At 43.7% G+C, this 17,039-nt stretch overlaps 8 protein-coding genes across 8 annotated transcripts; 3 read left to right on the forward strand and 5 right to left on the reverse strand.

Moving 5' to 3' along the window:
• The first annotated feature begins 902 nt into the window (after positions 1-902).
• BYT42DRAFT_179340 (peptidase S8/S53 domain-containing protein) lies at positions 903-3,497 on the forward strand. The gene is made up of 7 exons (XM_051562406.1): positions 903-1,115; positions 1,176-1,483; positions 1,584-2,074; positions 2,155-2,513; positions 2,581-2,641; positions 2,701-2,822; positions 2,896-3,497. The coding sequence occupies exons 1-7, from the start codon at positions 1,007-1,009 to the stop codon at positions 3,126-3,128; spliced, it is 1,683 nt and encodes a 560-aa protein (XP_051426966.1). The 5' UTR covers positions 903-1,006; the 3' UTR covers positions 3,129-3,497.
• Positions 3,224-4,406, reverse strand: BYT42DRAFT_542654 (B-cell receptor-associated protein 31-like-domain-containing protein; the record flags this gene model as incomplete). The annotated part of the gene is made up of 8 exons (XM_051565630.1): positions 3,224-3,460; positions 3,531-3,606; positions 3,685-3,835; positions 3,912-3,934; positions 4,017-4,054; positions 4,122-4,181; positions 4,264-4,287; positions 4,362-4,406. The coding sequence occupies 8 exons, from the start codon at positions 4,404-4,406 to the stop codon at positions 3,224-3,226; spliced, it is 654 nt and encodes a 217-aa protein (XP_051426967.1).
• Positions 4,407-4,918: 512 nt separating this feature from the next.
• BYT42DRAFT_179490 (uncharacterized protein) lies at positions 4,919-5,545 on the reverse strand. Its single transcript, XM_051562408.1, has 2 exons — positions 5,385-5,545; positions 4,919-5,327 (listed from the first exon to the last, which is right to left on the reverse strand). The coding sequence occupies exon 2, from the start codon at positions 5,305-5,307 to the stop codon at positions 4,981-4,983; it is 327 nt and encodes a 108-aa protein (XP_051426968.1). The 5' UTR covers positions 5,308-5,327; positions 5,385-5,545; the 3' UTR covers positions 4,919-4,980.
• Positions 5,379-6,021, reverse strand: BYT42DRAFT_179478 (uncharacterized protein). The gene has a single exon (XM_051562407.1). The coding sequence runs from the start codon at positions 5,856-5,858 to the stop codon at positions 5,463-5,465; it is 396 nt and encodes a 131-aa protein (XP_051426969.1). The 5' UTR covers positions 5,859-6,021; the 3' UTR covers positions 5,379-5,462.
• A 2,006-nt stretch (positions 6,022-8,027) lies between these two features.
• On the reverse strand, positions 8,028-11,224 carry BYT42DRAFT_179500 (adaptin N terminal region-domain-containing protein). Its single transcript, XM_051562409.1, has 10 exons — positions 10,717-11,224; positions 10,416-10,637; positions 10,315-10,342; positions 10,059-10,247; positions 9,816-9,968; positions 9,617-9,751; positions 9,411-9,543; positions 9,120-9,340; positions 8,761-9,034; positions 8,028-8,688 (listed from the first exon to the last, which is right to left on the reverse strand). The coding sequence occupies exons 1-10, from the start codon at positions 11,046-11,048 to the stop codon at positions 8,123-8,125; spliced, it is 2,253 nt and encodes a 750-aa protein (XP_051426970.1). The 5' UTR covers positions 11,049-11,224; the 3' UTR covers positions 8,028-8,122.
• A 1,474-nt stretch (positions 11,225-12,698) lies between these two features.
• Positions 12,699-13,980, forward strand: BYT42DRAFT_490432 (kinase-like domain-containing protein; the record flags this gene model as incomplete). The annotated part of the gene is made up of 6 exons (XM_051564002.1): positions 12,699-12,835; positions 12,864-13,143; positions 13,217-13,265; positions 13,327-13,455; positions 13,555-13,756; positions 13,854-13,980. 6 exons carry the CDS (start codon positions 12,699-12,701, stop codon positions 13,978-13,980), a joined length of 924 nt encoding a protein of 307 aa, XP_051426971.1.
• Positions 13,981-14,040: 60 nt separating this feature from the next.
• Positions 14,041-15,828, reverse strand: BYT42DRAFT_555333 (regulator of chromosome condensation 1/beta-lactamase-inhibitor protein II). The gene is made up of 4 exons (XM_051566651.1): positions 15,763-15,828; positions 15,507-15,688; positions 15,262-15,435; positions 14,041-15,191 (listed from the first exon to the last, which is right to left on the reverse strand). Exons 1-4 carry the CDS (start codon positions 15,776-15,778, stop codon positions 14,352-14,354), a joined length of 1,212 nt encoding a protein of 403 aa, XP_051426972.1. The 5' UTR covers positions 15,779-15,828; the 3' UTR covers positions 14,041-14,351.
• Position 15,829: 1 nt separating this feature from the next.
• BYT42DRAFT_555336 (magnesium-dependent phosphatase-1) lies at positions 15,830-17,025 on the forward strand. The gene is made up of 4 exons (XM_051566652.1): positions 15,830-16,101; positions 16,163-16,225; positions 16,287-16,397; positions 16,465-17,025. Exons 1-4 carry the CDS (start codon positions 15,992-15,994, stop codon positions 16,787-16,789), a joined length of 609 nt encoding a protein of 202 aa, XP_051426973.1. The 5' UTR covers positions 15,830-15,991; the 3' UTR covers positions 16,790-17,025.
• The last annotated feature ends 14 nt before the right edge of the window (positions 17,026-17,039 follow it).

Here is a 17,039-nt window from a genome sequence, read left to right on the forward strand (position 1 = left end):
CTCGTCTTGCGCTAATACACATTTAGTGATTTCTTCTCGATTCGTTTGGCAATTCTTACATGGCGTCACCGTTAGTGCTGTTAGCTTTGGGAATAAAACTGGACGGTATCTTTGACTACGCTAGTTTTGTTTTGACCTTCATTAGCTTCATTCTTTGTATTATTTTGGATGAGACGTGAGTTGAGATATAATAATGTTCACTGTTTGGAAGGATGGAATCTATTAAGATGATTTCTTTTGTGCCGAAAGAACATTAAAAGCCCTGACGTTTTCAATTGCTTAACGTAGGTCAAGTAAATTATGACCATTCCGATTCCTGAAGTTCCAATATCATCTGCCATCTGCCATCTGCCTCACCCGTGTATTCTACTTTTGTCAGCTTACAAGTACTGAACGTTTCTGCCTGTCTCTCTTGGTGATCTATGTGTCCATCACGAAGTCTTTACCTAAGCTTTTGCTATGCGACATTGAAATGCGATCGTTGCCGTGACAACTATCTCTAATGAGATTTTTTCAATGAGGAATTCGATCATTGTTATCGAGTCGGATACTGGTCTATTTGCAATAGAGAAATGAGATGAAATTTGCTGTGAAGTGCAGGGACCAAACCCAAGGAAAAACCGGGATCGATCGACGTACCTTGTAAAGTTAGATTGTGCATCATAGGCGCCATGTCTTTTGTTTGGGGTGAAGTTTTGATAATTGCCAAAACGATGGGCCTTTTTTTTTTTGGCCAATGTGACACTTGACGGGATTAGAAATGGGCTTAATTGTTCGAGCCATTGTGATCTGGACATCACATTGCACTATCTTTTTTATTATTAGAGGTTGCACCGAAATCCCGATGAGTGTCACCTCCATGTTACAGACACGATACAATTAGTATACAGATCGTATTTTTTTTTCCACGTCAATGTTTTAGCACCTCTCTTTCCTTCTTTCCTAGTTTCTTTAGTTTTTTTCTTTTATACAACCGGTCAGCGCTTTCTGTTTCTTTTGAAGCGTAATGACCTCCAAGCCATTCCTTTTTCTCTTTTTCTTTCTTTTTTCGCTTGTTGCAGGTCACAGCAATCAGTATATTGTTCAAATCAATCGGGAAACATGTATCAAAGATTGTAAGAATCGAAGAGGTCATTTATAATGGATACGGGTATTCACTCCATGGTTGTATCTAGTTATTCCTCGCATGATTGATGCCGCGGTTGATTTGATTCAAGATACGGTGGACGATGTGATGGATGCAATAGACGATCTCGGTAAAGGGCATCTTGCGCGTCGAACGAATAAGGATCCTTTCCATGTGTTCGACACCTTTGACATCGCTGGTGAATTTAAAGCGATCAGCATGGAAATCCGACAGCACGACGTGGTACCTCGTCTCCTTTCCAAGTTTCAAGAAATCGTTTCCATCATTCCCGATAAAGAGATTCAGTTCGATCTTCCCCTGCCCGAGTCGCATTCTCTCGATAAACGATATTACATTGTAAGAAGAGCAAGAACAAAAAATTAATTGCTGAGTTTGACTGTGCAACATCGCAAACTGACCAGAAATGAAATGAATCTATTTTTCCTTCGGACCGCAGAGATTTGCCAATGTAAAACCTCATCACGAAAAACCTTCGACACCTCGTCACCACCGAAAACCAAAACATCACAATGACCTCGAACACGACGAAAACTGTCAACATCATCCCAAAAATCGGTCCAAGCAGCTCGCCACTTCTTACGAGGCCCACTCGGATGAGGCCGACCCGTCGTCCGACGACGTCGTAGCCTCCTCCTCGTCGTCGTCATCGTCCAATAAAAAGTCGGTCACCAGTAAAAAGAAACCGTCAAAATCTAATTCGGCAAAGAAGCAAGCTTCCACCTCCAAGAATAAGAAAAACTCGTCGTTTAAAACTAAAAAGTCCACGAAAACGCAAAAATCCACCAAGAAATCGTCGAAACCGTCTTTGAAAACAGCATCCTCGAGTTTGTCGTTACTGCAACAGAAAAATGCTCCTTGGAATCTTGTGCGCATTTCACAGCATGCGCGAAGCTTGAACAAGCCGTATATTTACGATTCAAACGGAGGGTACCGTCTCTTTTTTCTTCTTTCGTTCCTCGAGTCTCGTCGGCCATATCATGTTTACAAACATCTTTTTTATTTTATAGATCCGGTGTCGAAGTGTACATCATTGACGATGGTTTAGCCATTCATCACAAGGATTTCCATGGCCGTGCCAAATGGGGATGGTCTGCCTTTGGTAAAGTGAACAGCCAACAACGCGATGGTGGGGGCCACGGCACCCATGTAGCTGGTATTATTGGCGGCACTCAATACGGTGTGGCGAAAAATGTCAGCATGATTGCTGTGCAAGTGCTCGACGAGAATGGTCGTGGCACGATTTCCAATCTCTTGGGCGGGATCCAATGGGTCATGAAGCAAGTAAAGAAACAGCCGAAATCGGTACTCATCAATATGTCGCTGGGCATGCCCAAAAGTGGCGGAAACGGCAAGGTCTTAAACGACGGTAGGATGCTGAACTTTGGTATACATGCTTGCCAACGTGAAATCTAACTCGATCATCCCATGAATAGCTGTGACAGCGGCTGTGAAGGCCGGTATTCCCATCATTGCTGCGGCAGGAAATTCTGCCTCGTAAGTCCTCAAGCACTCAAGCTGTGATTTATTCATTGTTCACAAAGTTGTGTTCGTAGTGATGCCTGCGACATTATTCCGGCCGGTAATCCCAATGTCTTTGCTGTAGCTGCGCTTGACAAAAACGATCGAATGGATCCTAAAAGTTGTTACGGCACATGCGTCCAAATGCTGGCCCCAGGTAAAACGAGTTCTCCATATCTCTTGCCAGTGGCGATTATGACATCTTATTGTTTGTTCTTTACTTTTTCTAGGTGTGAATGTCAAAAGTGATTACATTGGGTCGAAAGCAGCGACCACGACCATGTCAGGTTCATCCATGGCAGCACCTCATGTGACGGGAGTAGCCGCTCTGTTATTACCACACATGGACCATCCCACGCCCAAGCTCCTTTACAAGGCATTAACCGATATTGCCACCATGAAAAAGGCCAAGAATGTGCAAAGTAAAACACCCAATGCCATCGTGTTTAATCAAGCGAAGTAGCGCAATAAACCAAGATGGGAAAAAAAATATAGGAAAAAAAAGTAAAAAGATGAAAGAAGCAACCATCCCGGAACAACAGGGGAGTGAATATAAGCTTAAATGTCTTTGCGTTGTTCGGTCTTTTGTCCGCTGGCGGCACGTTCCAGTTCATTATGTTTATCGGCCAGTCGGTTGTATTCTTTGGATTGCTGCTCCACTTGCTTCTTGAGCGTCTCAAAGTCACGTTCCTGTCTCTTTAATTCGCTGATCTCGTTGTTCAAATCTTGGATTTCTTTCTTGTATGATTCTTCAAGTTCTCCTAGACGGCGGGAATCGGCGTTTACAGAGGCAGTCTAAAAAAAAAAAAAGTCCATTCCAGTTTTAGTCATCACCAATTTCACTGATTCAGTGCCACCAATTTACCTCGCTCTTGTACTTGTCCAATTCTTCCTCACGTTTCAAGACTTCAATCACCAATGTGCTGGTACGTTCCAAGATGCTAGTAGATATTTTCGATGAGTTGAGAATTTTCGAATTTTACACAACAACGAGAACGTTGGGGATTCGGTCCACTTACAGAGACAAGAAAAGGGTGAAACCGGTCAAGTAAAGATTGCGTTGAGCATAGAATTTCTTGGCTTTCAAATTGGCTTCAAAGCTGTAATCGTGATGCTGACGCTGCTCCTCACTAGCATCCGCTTCAATACGTTGTAATCGGTTAATGGTATCTAAAAATGCCGAGATTCTTCCTTAGTTCTGTAGTTTCTTTCGTCATCCGCGTCACGGATAAGTCATCATCTTTACCAACAAAGAGAACAAAGATAAAGCTAAAAACAGAAAAGGAAAGGAAACGGGTTAATATTCCTAGAGTTGATGAAACCACATTGGAAAGAATGACGAATATTTTACCCAAAGATAATCTTCAATACATAAAGAGCTTTGGCCACCTAAATCCGTCCCGCCAAGACTTGATCAATCCTATATCCTTGACTCGAGCCCTCCGGAAAGACTTACCACGGGTGACGTGGAGACAAACTTCAACATGGCACGACGCCAATGTGAAGGTAAAGGCACCTATTGTTTCCCAGAAGGGCATGGTCAATTATGACTGATTCTTTTCAATAGTAAAAAAGTCAGGCACCGAGAATTTACTTACAATGAGCACGCCGAAAAAGACCATCTACACGGTTTCGAAAGACATCAAACACAGTTGAATAAAGGTAATCATAAGGGTGAACTAGTCGCATATATTACCTCGGTCACGAGAAGAGCAAATGTCATTGAATAGTAGATCGCCATGTTGCTTGACTGAAAATTAAGACGACAGGACAAGAAGCGAACACGTTCATTTTTCTCGGCATTTCTACGCATGTGCGTCTTCAATCGGAGTGACAAATTTTCATTTCAGTGACGATTCAAGCGAATCGAACAAGCAATGTCGCAGCCAATTGAAATTGATGTCGCTGAACAATTGGGATCTAAAGTCGTCGTGTATTCAGACGGTCTAGATATTATGTCACTTGCTTTGACATTATGTTGCAAAGGGTTCCTTGGCACTTGAAAAATATAATTTTCTCAAGCGCACCACATTTGGCTCCAAGAAAATGTGGTCCGCTTGAGAAACTTAAGCAGAGTGTCTCATCCAAAATAAAAAAAATTGTGGTGCGCTTGGGACCCATTTATTTATCAATTAAGGACAGACGTGTATATAAAACAAAAGTCATGAAGAAGTGGATAAATGAGAGTTGATAATCATTAGAGTCCGAAAAGCTGTTCCAGTTTTGCAATCACAGATTCTTTAACCTTTTGATTGCAGTTCGTCCGCCACTATTGATGAGTTCGTTGGCGACTTTGAAAATATTTTTCGCTGCGTTCATATCACGACTCCATACGATTCCACAACTTTTGGCAAGCGAGAACCGCATGGAAATCTGAAAGAGCATGAGTTAGGTTGGCCTGTTGACAACCATGACATACTATTGACGTTCTGAAATTCGTCGACCGTGACGACCAGTAGCTCTCCGCCCTTTTGCCGGCGTGTGAGTTCTTCGTGAAGGACTCTGGTCGCACCAACTCGATGTCCCTTGAATCGTATGCTGTCTTTGCCGAACATGCCGGCACCGAAACCCACCACAGGCAGCAACCAATTTTGGTCAGCAAACGCCCGAGGCTTCCAATATTTGTCATTTTTTTGGGCCATCTTGTCCGCCCGACGTTTGCCTATGTAATACCTTTTTGAGCACCACTGTCAGTAAATGTTGATCTTCCATGTCTCACCTTTGGTTTTCTTTAGTTTGCCTTTCTGTCCCGGACCTCTTTTTCACTCTCGTTTTTTCTTCTCTTCTTTCTGTTTTGTTAGGTATGCTTCCTTTTTTCTTTGTTGTATTTTATACCACCGTTGGTGATGATGTTGCATCTCGGCTCTCGCCCTCTGCAGGCCTTGGAACAGATGGAAACGGCCTTCGGCACTATTGGTCCGTTGAACCGCAGAATACGTGGCAGACTGTCAAGGATGTACGTGAGGTACCGATGATAAACTAAGGGCGACACGGTTTTTGCCGTCGAAATGTTCAAGAATAGGTCGGTCATCTGGGCTCGGTCCATCCGTCTCCTTTCTTCTTTAGCATGCCTAACAGACCCGGTAAGCGTATAGTATTCCTTGGTGGAACATCTTCTCACTTGATGACGTCCTTCGCCCTGACCATAGGAGGCTGTAAACACGTGTGTATGTCCCGGATCAAGACCGAGCATAAAGAGATATTGGTGAGAGCTGCCCCTTGGACCTCACGACTGATGTAGCGAACATCGGAATCCAGGTCAGAGTAGAAGCGGAACTCATTTTGGGACACTGAAGAACTTTTGAACAACATCACGTCGGCCCCGAAGCCATCGGTTCTCATCAAGTTTAGTTTGCAAAAGCCAATCTCCTTCTTCGAGCTGGATCTTGCAATTGTTCAAAACTATATAATCAGAAGGTGTTAGAGGGATTCATGGTATCTTCCGTATGATTTCGATACTCACCTATCCAGCTTCAGCCTCTGAAACAATATACGCTGTAAAACATGTTCATAGTTTCTTCAAATGTTCCCGGTATAGCCCAAAAAGGCGGCAAGGACATTCGGATTGATTGTAATGTATCGCCTTTTAAACGTCGGGAGCGAAAACAGTGAAAACAGGCAGGGATGAGCAGCATGTTCGTCTTGTCCGGCTTCTGGCTGGTTGTGCTGGGAATGCTCAAGCTCGTATTGTGAGAGAATCATTTTCAGCATTGGGATATAAGCGCCCGGATTAGATGACAGGCTCACAGGCGTGACGGGTTTGGGCATTTCAATTGGCGCAGCTCTTCAGGCGGTGGCTGAAGGACGGGTACTGGACCTTTCCCTGGTTGCAGCAAATGGCAGACCGAGGTTTTTGTCGGCTTCCAGCCACTTTCTCGTCCTCCCAGCCTTTTGCTCCACAGGAGACACAGACCAAGGTCATGCCACCGTTGTCCATCACTCCTTCGGCGTTGACGTTTCGAGCACGAATTGAGGCGCCTCCTTGAAATTCTTCAAAGGACATGCGGGCGATATTGTGGGATAAAAAAACATAAATGGAAAATATAAGCTCTTAATGCACGCCATGTTTAGAGGAGTTTTGAAGAAAATACATATTACCTTATTCATTATTATTGCTCGTATTGGATTTTAGCTGGAGTTTTCAATTGGATTTCGCAAGATAGCACGATATGTGAGTTTGCAGCATTCGTTCGGACGCAGCATTGTACCTGGATGTCATAATTTCGGGGTTGCATCGATGAAACAGGACAAAGCGTTGATCGCCCCTGCGTTGATATTTCCCAAAATGGATGTTTCTTTTGACAAACAGGGTAATTAGGAGGCACAAGCATTGCCCTCGCAACGTGGCCATATATCTTCCCTATGAATAAATGAATGGATTTTTTATCATGACAGGTAAGTTTACTGATGGAATATTCCCTGTTTACATGCATAAATTGGGGGCGGATCCAGCGATCGCGGTTCAAACATTTAGGTGCCGGTCATGATCCATTGTCCATTTTTTAGAAATCATTGTGAAAATGAAAAAAAAATCAGCATTACTAATACATCAAACATGCAGTGTCCTCTCAAAAATTCCATGCCCGTAATTTTACGGCCCTTCTCTGCACCAGTTCACTCTGGAAAATAACAGGGAACTTGGGGTAATCTTTAATTCAAGCTTTGATGATGAGGATTTATCTATTGATGTCTTTCATTTTGCCCCTAAACAAGATGGTCATTTCAGTATCAACATTATTGGCCGGTAAGTTCAGAACCAATCTTTTCTTTACCCATGCCAAGAGAAACATAGTACACGCGAAACACGAAATAATGATAATCTGTCAAGATCATCGATGTGCTCAGCTTCTGTTATATGTGGCCCTGCCTCCGCGTAGATGTGCCATATAGTACTTGCGCCCGATTCATCTTAATCCTTTCCACGATTCTCAGTGAGCAGAACAGCTTTTCCGCCCCTAACTCATCAGAAATACGATGCTATTGTTACACGAAAGCCCACACTTAAGTACCTTAATAATAAATATCTGCGAAGAACAGCAAAGCTTCCCCACAGCATCTTGCCAAGCATCTATGGCAGGCGCGCGACGATCATAAGAAATTATAGCCGTCACGAATGACTTCAACTTTCTTTACGGTTCGTTAAGTACGCCAGGTTGTCATGAATTACTGTTGTAATGGAGCTTCGGGGCCACCGACAAAAGAATTGGATACTACCCATCCGTTACTGCTGTAGTGATACATGTCGAAGCAGTTTGGCCTATCTTGCATGCACAATCATCAGAAAGTCGCGCCATGGATCCGGTCCTATCTCTGGCGAACCCAACCCTGGATTTATTCAGATCATATATAGATGAGCCAAAACAGTCGTGTATTCAAAGACTGTATCATTTTTAAACATGCGCGACTGAAAAACGCAAATTGTAGGAGATATCCCATATATAATACATCAAGAGACGCTCATTTCTTATGTAACAAAGTGTGATGATTGTCTCTATGTTGTTCATCGTCTGAACTGTCATCATCCGTTTCTGCCGCTTTCTCTTCCCCTTTTTCGCCTACGGATTCTGCTTCATCTGAAGACGTCTCTTCATCATCGTCATCTTCATCATCATCATCATCATCGGAAGAAACACTGTCGGAATCATCATCTGTATCACTATCCTCATCGTCACTCGATTCTTCTTCGCTTGTTTCATCGTCGTAAAATGCATCCAAGTCGTTATCAAGCCCCATGTTCTTCCCTGTCGATCCACGGAAGCTACTCATTCCGGTGGCTTCAATACCCGACAACGCTGTCGATGCACTTGCGAAATGATCGCCACGGTACCGTCCCTGGAAACTGTCACTGCCAAATCCTTCCGGTTCCATCAGTCGAGTACGACTACCGCTCCAACCGTCTAATTCTTCCACGTCGCGGACGGACGGATCCGGTTGCTCTTCAGGATAGTCCGGCAGTGGCTCATATCCTGGCAGTGCCTGTGATGCCAACAATGACAAGGAACCGATGGTATAATCAGAGGCGTCTACACATGCGCAACAGATCCATCAGTATGAAAAACCTTATCACCAATGCTTATGATATCCCATGTACTTACTGATAACGTCGCTCTGGATAATGGCGGGTACTTTATCGCTAAAGAGAATGTCCTTCATATGGTCTTTCAAAATGTTCAGTTGGGGTTGGTCGTCGCTCGCATTAGGGATGGTGAGCGCACGGAGGAATCGAGCTCGATCTCGAAGGTCGTAATTCAAGTCGTACCGAGCGAGATTCAGTACATACTGATTCAACTTGTTCAAAGTTGGGTGTGATGGATTCAAGCAAACCAATTTAGCAGAAAGTGTAAGAATTTGCAGCTTGCTGGTTGTACTCTAAAAGAAGACCCAGTCAGTCACTGAAGCATCGACATCGGCATCGAGCTCTGAGCGTATCAGATTCTTTCCCGGATTATTTTACCTCCTCTGTAAATGATTTTACAGCTTGGCGTAGTACGTCCGGTCCGACTTTGGGTAATTCCTTTGCGTGATGACCGATCAGCGAAATGATATTGGCGCGTGCCGTCGATACTTTGATAGTTTCCAGTAACTTAGCAAGAGCGATGATAGAGCGTGATTGATCTTGCTGTTTATCTTGCAACAGATGGGTCACGACAACCACAGATTCGGCTACCACCAGTTCTATGTAAAAACCGGTATCAATGTCTGGTCTCTGTTTTCAAAACAACCCATTCGCAAGATGAAGTCTCACCATTACTGCTACGGAGAAGTTTCATCAACAGACGCAAACACCGTTCTGCGGCTGTGGGAACGTTGGTTGCACATCGACCAATGGCTTGTATTGATGCGGCGACAAAATCCTTATTGGCGCTCTTGACATATTGCTGCAACCCAAGACAATGTAAGACACATGGATTGTCATGGAACCGATTTGTTGTTGTTGGTTGCTAGGTTTACCTGAAGTTCATTCAGAAGCATATGCACATTGCTTTCGGTGGCAATGCTTGTCATGATGTCCAGTTTGATATCGCGAATAAAACCGACTTCGGTAGATTGTACGTAAAAGTGTTGTAAGAAAGGTTCAAAGAGGTACTGTAACGTTGTATAAGTCAGTGAATAGAGTAAACAAGAAAAAAACTACTTATCAGAAACTTACTGGTCGTTTCAGTGCCATGGTGGCAATATTGGTTAATACGACAAATTGTAATTCACGATGATTTCTCAGTAGGCGAATCAGAGGTTTGGCAATCTTTTCCGCTTCAGAAGCAGGAGCAAGATGATAAAAGAGCTTGGCTACTGCAAGAACGACCTAATGGGTTAAAGTCCCAAAAAAGAAGATGGTAAATGAGAAAAGGTCAGTTTTGTTCGGTTTCTTTTCCCTTTTTTTCTCGTCACTTACGCCACTGTTGCGACTCTGCAGTAATGGTATACAGCTCTTGAGCAAAAGTTCATGATCCTCATCCAACTCGACCACATCGTCCACCGCTACATCGTCCGATTCCGTTTCGGTTTCCGATTCGTCTGAATAAAAATTGCTTGTTTTGACAGTGGTAGAAGTTGTCGGACGTGTGCGTGATGTATCTTCTCCCTAAATTACAAACCATCCAGTTAAAAAACCTTGACATTTTCTACCCCACTTCAGTCCAATACTTTACGTGAGGATTTGGATTGAGAAATTGAGTTCTGTTTCAAAATAAAAATGTTGAATTCAGCTTAGCATGCGTCGTCTCATTCCCTTGCAAATCTCTTTACTTACCTGCCATAACGTAGCAATACGCCGAGAATGGCCATTTGTCCCCACTCATCACAGTCAGCAAGTACACCGCATAATTTCCTGAAACATGGATGAATCAAATCGAAGCGGTTTGGACATAGTTCGTTGAAAGCCATAATTGTGCTGCCGATGGTGATATTGGATCGGTCTTTGAGCAAAATGGCAATGATTTCGATGAGGGACTCTTTCTGCGAAGGATCCAGACTGGGAATCGATGTAACCCAAAAATTAAAAAGGTGCAAATCGAGAGAGAACAGGCTCTAGTTCAAGGTGATAGGTTTACCTGTAACATTTCGGTATGGCATGGGCGGCTGTCTTTCGAACATAGGGGCTTCCGTCGGTGATACATTTCTTGATACCTAATAATACAATGGGACTGATGACGGGAACGCGGATTCCGCTCATAACGCGCAGGGCCATGGCTCGAATGATTTGGTTCTTATCGCTTAAATCCTTTTGAAACGAGTTGATCGATAACAGTGCCAAGTCCGGCTCTTGTTCAGCGTAACGTAACAGATAGATGTACACAAGTTTGCGCACTTCGATATTGTGAGAAACGACATTCTTTACGACATCCGGGAAAAACTCGGACACATCACGGCCTTTCGAAATCATCTAACCGTTCGCAGTACGAGGCGAAAGGAAAATAAAAGAGAAAGGTGGGTTTTTGATGGCATGAGTTAGTGTTAACCGTGCTTTTCCCCCTTTTTTCTTCAATCGTACGAACCGCAATCAGACGTTTCAGACCGTCCAGCTTTTCGCGATCATTCTTGGAGTCGAGTTGACGTCGAATATTGCGCATTTTCTCTTCATTGGTGTCAAAATACTGAGCGCCAGAGTCGCCACCTGGAAATCCCAGCTCGCGAGCATTGTCCACGAGACCTTGCGACACCTTTTGCGTCAGTTTCGACGCATTCTCAGCAAACGTCTTGGCCTTGCTAATGTAATCAGCAACTTCCATGGCTCAGTTAAATAAGTGTTATCACAATAAAAAATGATACAACGAAACCCGAAAAGGACGATAACGTTGATTCAAGTGCACGGCAAAAGAAAGAGAGGAGAAACAGAAGTAAAGAGACCAACCCTATCGCCGGTGGGACATCTCCAAGTGTCGCACGGTGGCGGAGAATCAAAATCTTGGGTTTTCCCCCAAGGTCAGGCTCGAGAGGCCTGCAGATGTGGGTCTGGGGAAAGAAAAAGAAAAAAACGCATCTATGAAAAAATAAAAAAGACCGAGGATCGCAAGCATTTGACAAGTTTTCCACAGCTAATTTACTTTGGTAAAGGAGTTAGAGACGATACAGTGTTTAAACGATTACGTCGCTAGGTATTCACCGTTCGCAAAGGCAAAAAAAGTGCCACCAGGGCGACGAGTGGGACGAGATAAAGAATGATAAAACAATCGACCTGCATGAACCAGCATAAACAGTATAAGCAGCATAATCTGTATAAGCAGTATAAGCAGTATAAATAGTGTAAAATATAAGCTTATTACATATATTGCAAAGTGTCACCACATAAAACAAAAACAAAAAAAAAAGCAGTGATGATCGTATATTTCGGGCTGACGAGGACGATGACTGGCTTTCCTCTTTCATACAAGATTAAAATGGCATTAGAAAGAATATCTATGGATGGTATAATGCTTTGTTACGGTAGCAGTGAACGCGCATCTCAAAAACGCTTGGCATACGGATCCGTTCATGTTCAGAACCAAAATCCGAAAAGAGAAAATTTCAGTGTCTTTTTTTTTTCTCCTTCTTCAACTCGTTCTTTGACTCTTCCTCCTATATCTTTTTTATCTTTTTTTTTTACCTTGTCCCAACCGTCATGAATAGTTCAGCACGACTTGGTGGGGCTACAGGCGGTGCGAAACGGAAACCGGGACTAAGAATATCGCCCCCACAATTGGACAAGCCAACGTCATCAGGTTCGTCACCTAATGCTTCCGGACCCCAGAATACCACCACCACATTCAGAGAACAAATCGGTCATCTCGTCAATGGCAATCGGTCGCCTTCCAATCCAAGTACGGCCAGCAACGGTTTCTATGCTGCGGTGGACGAGGAAGAATCGCTGGCCGTATCCTACTTGCAACAACGACAAGCCATGGCCGGACTGTCTGTTCTGCGCGAACCTCCTCTTCCTCCTCACCGTTCCACTCGATCCCGTTCTTCTTCCACCACTGCTGATACCGCCGCTTCCGCTTCTTCATCCACCACATCCACGGCTCCCTCGGACGAAACCCCTTCTACCAACCACTTTATGGAAATCAAGGCCGACGATCTCGAGACACTCAAACGACTCGGAGAAGGAGCTGCCGGTACGGTGCGTAAAGTGTTACACAAGCCTACCCACTTAATTATGGCAAAAAAGGTGAGTATCGCTCCATTGGTCCTCCTGTTTCCGCATTTTTTTTAAAAAAAAAAGCCCATTTTTATTTATTTATCCTCATCATGATTCACAGTCTATATCCACGGATCCTGATCCAAGTGTACAACGTCAAATCTTGCGAGAGCTCGCTTTCCTCAAAACATGTGATTCACCTTACATCGTATCCTTTTACGGTGCCTTTCTGGACGATGGTGACAGTACCGTATCACTTTGCATGGAATACTGTGAAGCCGGCAGTTTGGAAGATATTTACAAACGAGCAAGGGATCTCGGCGGAGTCATTGGTGAACCCGTTTTGGAACGTATTGCGGAATCGGTAAGGTTCAAGACCCGGAAGACGATGGGGTTCGAAGGTGGGATGAATTGACATTGATTACTACGGGAATTAGGTTTGTAAGGGTCTTGTGTATCTTCATAGTAAACGCGTCATCCATCGAGGTAAATATAAAGTAAATTTGGGTTGCACTAGAGATCCCCATGTCACTCAGGCCAACCTTAGATATCAAACCTTCCAATATCCTTGTGACACGAAAGGGCGAGATCAAACTTTGCGATTTTGGCGTTTCTGGCGAACTCATCAATTCCATTGCTCAAACATTTACCGGCACTCAGTATTATATGGCGGTAAGTTGGATTGCTATCTGCTTTTTGCCAACCTTCGTCATGGTTCTCACACCTTTTTTGTTTATAATTTTTTTTTTCTGTGCACAGCCTGAACGTATTCAAGGAAATGCTTATGCGGTCCAATCTGATATTTGGTCTTTGGGTCTAACTCTTATTGAAGTGTCTCAAAATCGCCCGGCGTTACCCCCTCCCGGCCAACCTCATCTCTCCATCTTTGAACTTCTCGACTTTATCGTACGACAACCGGTGCCTGTCATCGAAGGCGGTCACATCTCGGAAGAATGCAGAAACTTTGTCGCTATTTGGTAAGTTATACAATGAAGTGACGAAATTCATGTACAGAAAATTCTGACGAGACCTCTTTTTTCTGTTCTTTTTTGGTCTTGCATGCGATTTGCTCAGCTTAACCAAAGACCCTCGATATCGTCCAGGACCAGGTCGCATGTTGGAGCATCCCTTTATAAAGAAATGGGAACATGTACCGATGGATCTCGGTCAGTGGGTCAAAGAAGTATGGAATTGGAACTAAAATATTTGTAAATATGATGCACCAAACAACAGAGATCAAATCAAACAAAAAAAAACAAAAAAAACGCATGGACATGGCGATCAATTTATGAAACAATGTGGAGAAAAAAGGAATACTTTTTTTGTACAAAAACGAACACAAAAGAAAAAAAAAAGTAAGAGAGGAAAAGAAAGAAAAAAAGGGCATTGGAAACAATGGACGATAAATGGGTGCGTGTATGTGTTGCATGGAATTTGTGCATGAGAATTACGTGTGGTGCGTTGCGTTGCGTTGTCTTGCGTTGCGTGAAATAGATGTGGATAATGTGTCAATAGATGAATGAATGAAGGTAAGGTACCAGGAGAAAATGAGGTTTTCCTTCTTTTTCTTTTTTAAATATCCGTGGCAATAATCACGCTAAAGTTACCACCGGCGGCCACACGGCGAATCTTCAATCCTTCAATCTTTTGTCCCGACAAAACAATGGGTTCCATTTCGTCTTCGCCCGTGCCATTACTTAGTTGATATTGAGCGCCAAAGCCCCAAGCGTAAGCCGTACCATTGTGAGCAGCCGCAACCACATGATTACCACCACTGGCAATGTCAACGATTTGCGACAAGGTAGGTATTTGAATAGGATATCCGATGGCTTTCTTATGCGAAGCTTCTCCACTGTCCACCTGGGCTTCTTCAATGATTTTCTCCGACAATCCCAATTGTCCAGCATCGGCGCGACCAAACGCGTACACGGCACCGTGTTCCATCAACACCAACGAATGATGTTCGCCGGCAACCACCTTTTTAATTTGCCCTTTTCCTTGCAGTCCTGTCACCACGGTCGGGGTAGTGATGATATCCTCGAGTGGTTGTTTGTCTTGGGGATCTTGCATGAGACCGCATTGCTGGAAATTGTTGAGTCCCCACACGTACAATGTGTTATCGCGAGACACTGCAAATGAATGGTACGAGCCGCATCCGATGGTGACAATGTGACGAAGCGCCAACGGTTCGGGAATCAAACTGTTACGTTGGCGACGTTCGATCAATCGACGTCCAAGTTGGAACTGTTGTCCGTTGCCCCAAACAAACACACGACCGGTTGTTGTCAATGCAAGACAATGATCTGAACCAGCAGCAATGTCCACAAAAGTCTCCTTGGCCAAATAAGGATACAAGACCGGTTCGCGTTGAACGGCCTGACTAGGTGAAAAACCAAAGGCGCCCTGAGTAGACTATCGATCATGGGCCACTAGAATGTTAGCTTCTCCCATCAATGATCACTGACTTTCTCCAATACATTACCCTAAATGTACCCCAGCAAAACAGTTTGCCTTGATCTGACAGGGCCAAAGAAATGGAATCGCCACAAGCGACCTTTACAATCACCACATCCTTCAAAGCTTCCACCAATCCCGGTTCATATTCGTCGCCCTGTCTTCCAAGCGCTCCCTCATCGTTGCAACCCCAACTCCACAGCTAACGGCGCGAATACAAAAACCAGTGAGTTGTCCTGAACGCGCTGTTGAGCCAGTGAACCAAACGTTTACCTTGCCTGTTTTGGTCAGAGCCAGTGTATGCATACCACCACACACAATGTCGCAAATCGATTCGCCATCGAGGGCCCTTAATGGCATGGGTTTCTTACGTTCCAGCATGTCTTCACCCAGGCCGAGTTCGCCGGCATCGCCCGTACCAAAAACAAAAACGCGTCCGGCGTGCAATCTTTGTACTGTTATCAATGAAAATTAGATATTGGGCGAAGCGTCGAGTGGATTGGTGGTGCGTTTAATTTCCTCAACTTACATTGTGCTGCTTCCATATCGGAATATCGATAAATTGCGGAACTAAAGAAAAAAATAAAAATAAAAATCTGGAAGTCCCAAAAAAAAAAAAAAGAAACCGAGCAACAGCTGCGCGAAAAAGTCGTCACAGCCAAGTCCGCAGCAACGGAGTTCAATCATTCGTGCAGAAAAAAGAAGCTTAAAATGGCACTTTTTTTTCTGTGCTTTGTTCCTGATCAGACTTTTCTAACATGACCAAATCCGCTAATCACAATAACAACAGCAACAAGTCAATGACAATTCCTGAACGCTTACCCAGAATGATTGTCTTTGATCTTGATTATACCATTTGGCCCGAATGGTAAGTGGTTTCGTTATTTTCGTAATGGCCGTGATCTAAACCACTCACTGTTCCACCTTAGGATTGACTGCACCTATGGTCCTCCTTATGCGTATGATAAAGTCGCTAATCGCATTGAAAACAAGTAAGTCTCTTTACATATTAACGATCCAAGTAATGATAGATAGCTTACGCAAGTTGAATAGATATGGCGAGCAATTGATGTTGTTCAAACATATCACGGCCATTTTTACACTGATCCGATCGTTCAAGGATGTCAAGATTGCCATTGCTTCTCGTACAGGTGCTCCTGAATGGTAATTCGGTTGAAAGAAAAATGGGGTTTTCTTGCGATGATTTTTGCTAAATTAAAAAATGTGACAGGGCTTTGAATGCATTGACGTTGCTGCGGGTGCCTGAACTTGGTAACACGACTTTGCGAGAGAATATTGATTTCATGGAAATCTATCCGACCAGTAAACTGCGCCACTTTACGGCCCTATCTGAGAAATCCGGGATTGCATGCAAGGACATGTTATTTTTTGATGACGAACGACGCAATGCCGAAGTAAAAACGCTCGGGGTTCACTTTGTTCACGTCGATGCCCGTGCCGGGGTCACCATGAATGTGTTTTACGAAGCCCTCGCTGCCTTTGACAGACAAGCACGATACAAGCAAACAAGCATGCGTCAATTTCTCAACGCATAATCGGCAATCTCCATCTGGGATCATTGGGCATCCAATCCATTTTTCAAACATACTACATACATACAGCAAGCATACAGAAAAGGAAGAGGCATTGTTCAGGCCTTTTAGATGCTCAAGTATCTCTTTGAATAGAGAGACCTGAGAAAAGCTTCAAATAATGCCCCAATTTTTAGTTAGAAATATTTATACCAAATTATCATTGTTCTATCATCATATAAACTTATTTTATTCATCCCTAATGTTTACATGC

Source organism: Radiomyces spectabilis (genome assembly GCF_025331425.1).
Source record: "Radiomyces spectabilis strain NRRL 2753 chromosome Unknown BYT42scaffold_2, whole genome shotgun sequence".
NCBI lineage: Eukaryota > Fungi > Mucoromycota > Mucoromycetes > Mucorales > Radiomycetaceae > Radiomyces > Radiomyces spectabilis.

Excerpts from the sequence above, each read along its gene's own strand:
- BYT42DRAFT_179340 (XM_051562406.1), top strand. The coding sequence starts at position 1,007 with ATGACCTCCAAGCCATTCCTTTTTCTCTTTTTCTTTCTTTTTTCGCTT. Across the intron at positions 2,075-2,154 it reads ATTTACGATTCAAACGGAGG|ATCCGGTGTCGAAGTGTACA; the intron begins GTACCGTCTCTT and ends TTTATTTTATAG. Across the intron at positions 2,642-2,700 it reads GCGGCAGGAAATTCTGCCTC|TGATGCCTGCGACATTATTC; the intron begins GTAAGTCCTCAA and ends TTGTGTTCGTAG.
- BYT42DRAFT_179500 (XM_051562409.1), bottom strand. The coding sequence starts at position 11,048 with ATGATTTCGAAAGGCCGTGATGTGTCCGAGTTTTTCCCGGATGTCGTA. Across the intron at positions 9,969-10,058 it reads TGCAGAGTCGCAACAGTGGC|GTCGTTCTTGCAGTAGCCAA; the intron begins GTAAGTGACGAG and ends TTAACCCATTAG. Across the intron at positions 9,341-9,410 it reads ACTTCTCCGTAGCAGTAATG|AACTGGTGGTAGCCGAATCT; the intron begins GTGAGACTTCAT and ends GTTTTTACATAG.
- BYT42DRAFT_555336 (XM_051566652.1), top strand. The coding sequence starts at position 15,992 with ATGACCAAATCCGCTAATCACAATAACAACAGCAACAAGTCAATGACA. Across the intron at positions 16,102-16,162 it reads TATACCATTTGGCCCGAATG|GATTGACTGCACCTATGGTC; the intron begins GTAAGTGGTTTC and ends GTTCCACCTTAG. Across the intron at positions 16,226-16,286 it reads GCTAATCGCATTGAAAACAA|ATATGGCGAGCAATTGATGT; the intron begins GTAAGTCTCTTT and ends CAAGTTGAATAG.
- BYT42DRAFT_179490 (XM_051562408.1), bottom strand. The coding sequence starts at position 5,307 with ATGGCCCAAAAAAATGACAAATATTGGAAGCCTCGGGCGTTTGCTGAC.
- BYT42DRAFT_179478 (XM_051562407.1), bottom strand. The coding sequence starts at position 5,858 with ATGCTCGGTCTTGATCCGGGACATACACACGTGTTTACAGCCTCCTAT.
- BYT42DRAFT_555333 (XM_051566651.1), bottom strand. Across the intron at positions 15,436-15,506 it reads CTCTGACCAAAACAGGCAAG|CTGTGGAGTTGGGGTTGCAA; the intron begins GTAAACGTTTGG and ends TCGCGCCGTTAG. Across the intron at positions 15,192-15,261 it reads TTTGCTGGGGTACATTTAGG|TCTACTCAGGGCGCCTTTGG; the intron begins GTAATGTATTGG and ends CATGATCGATAG.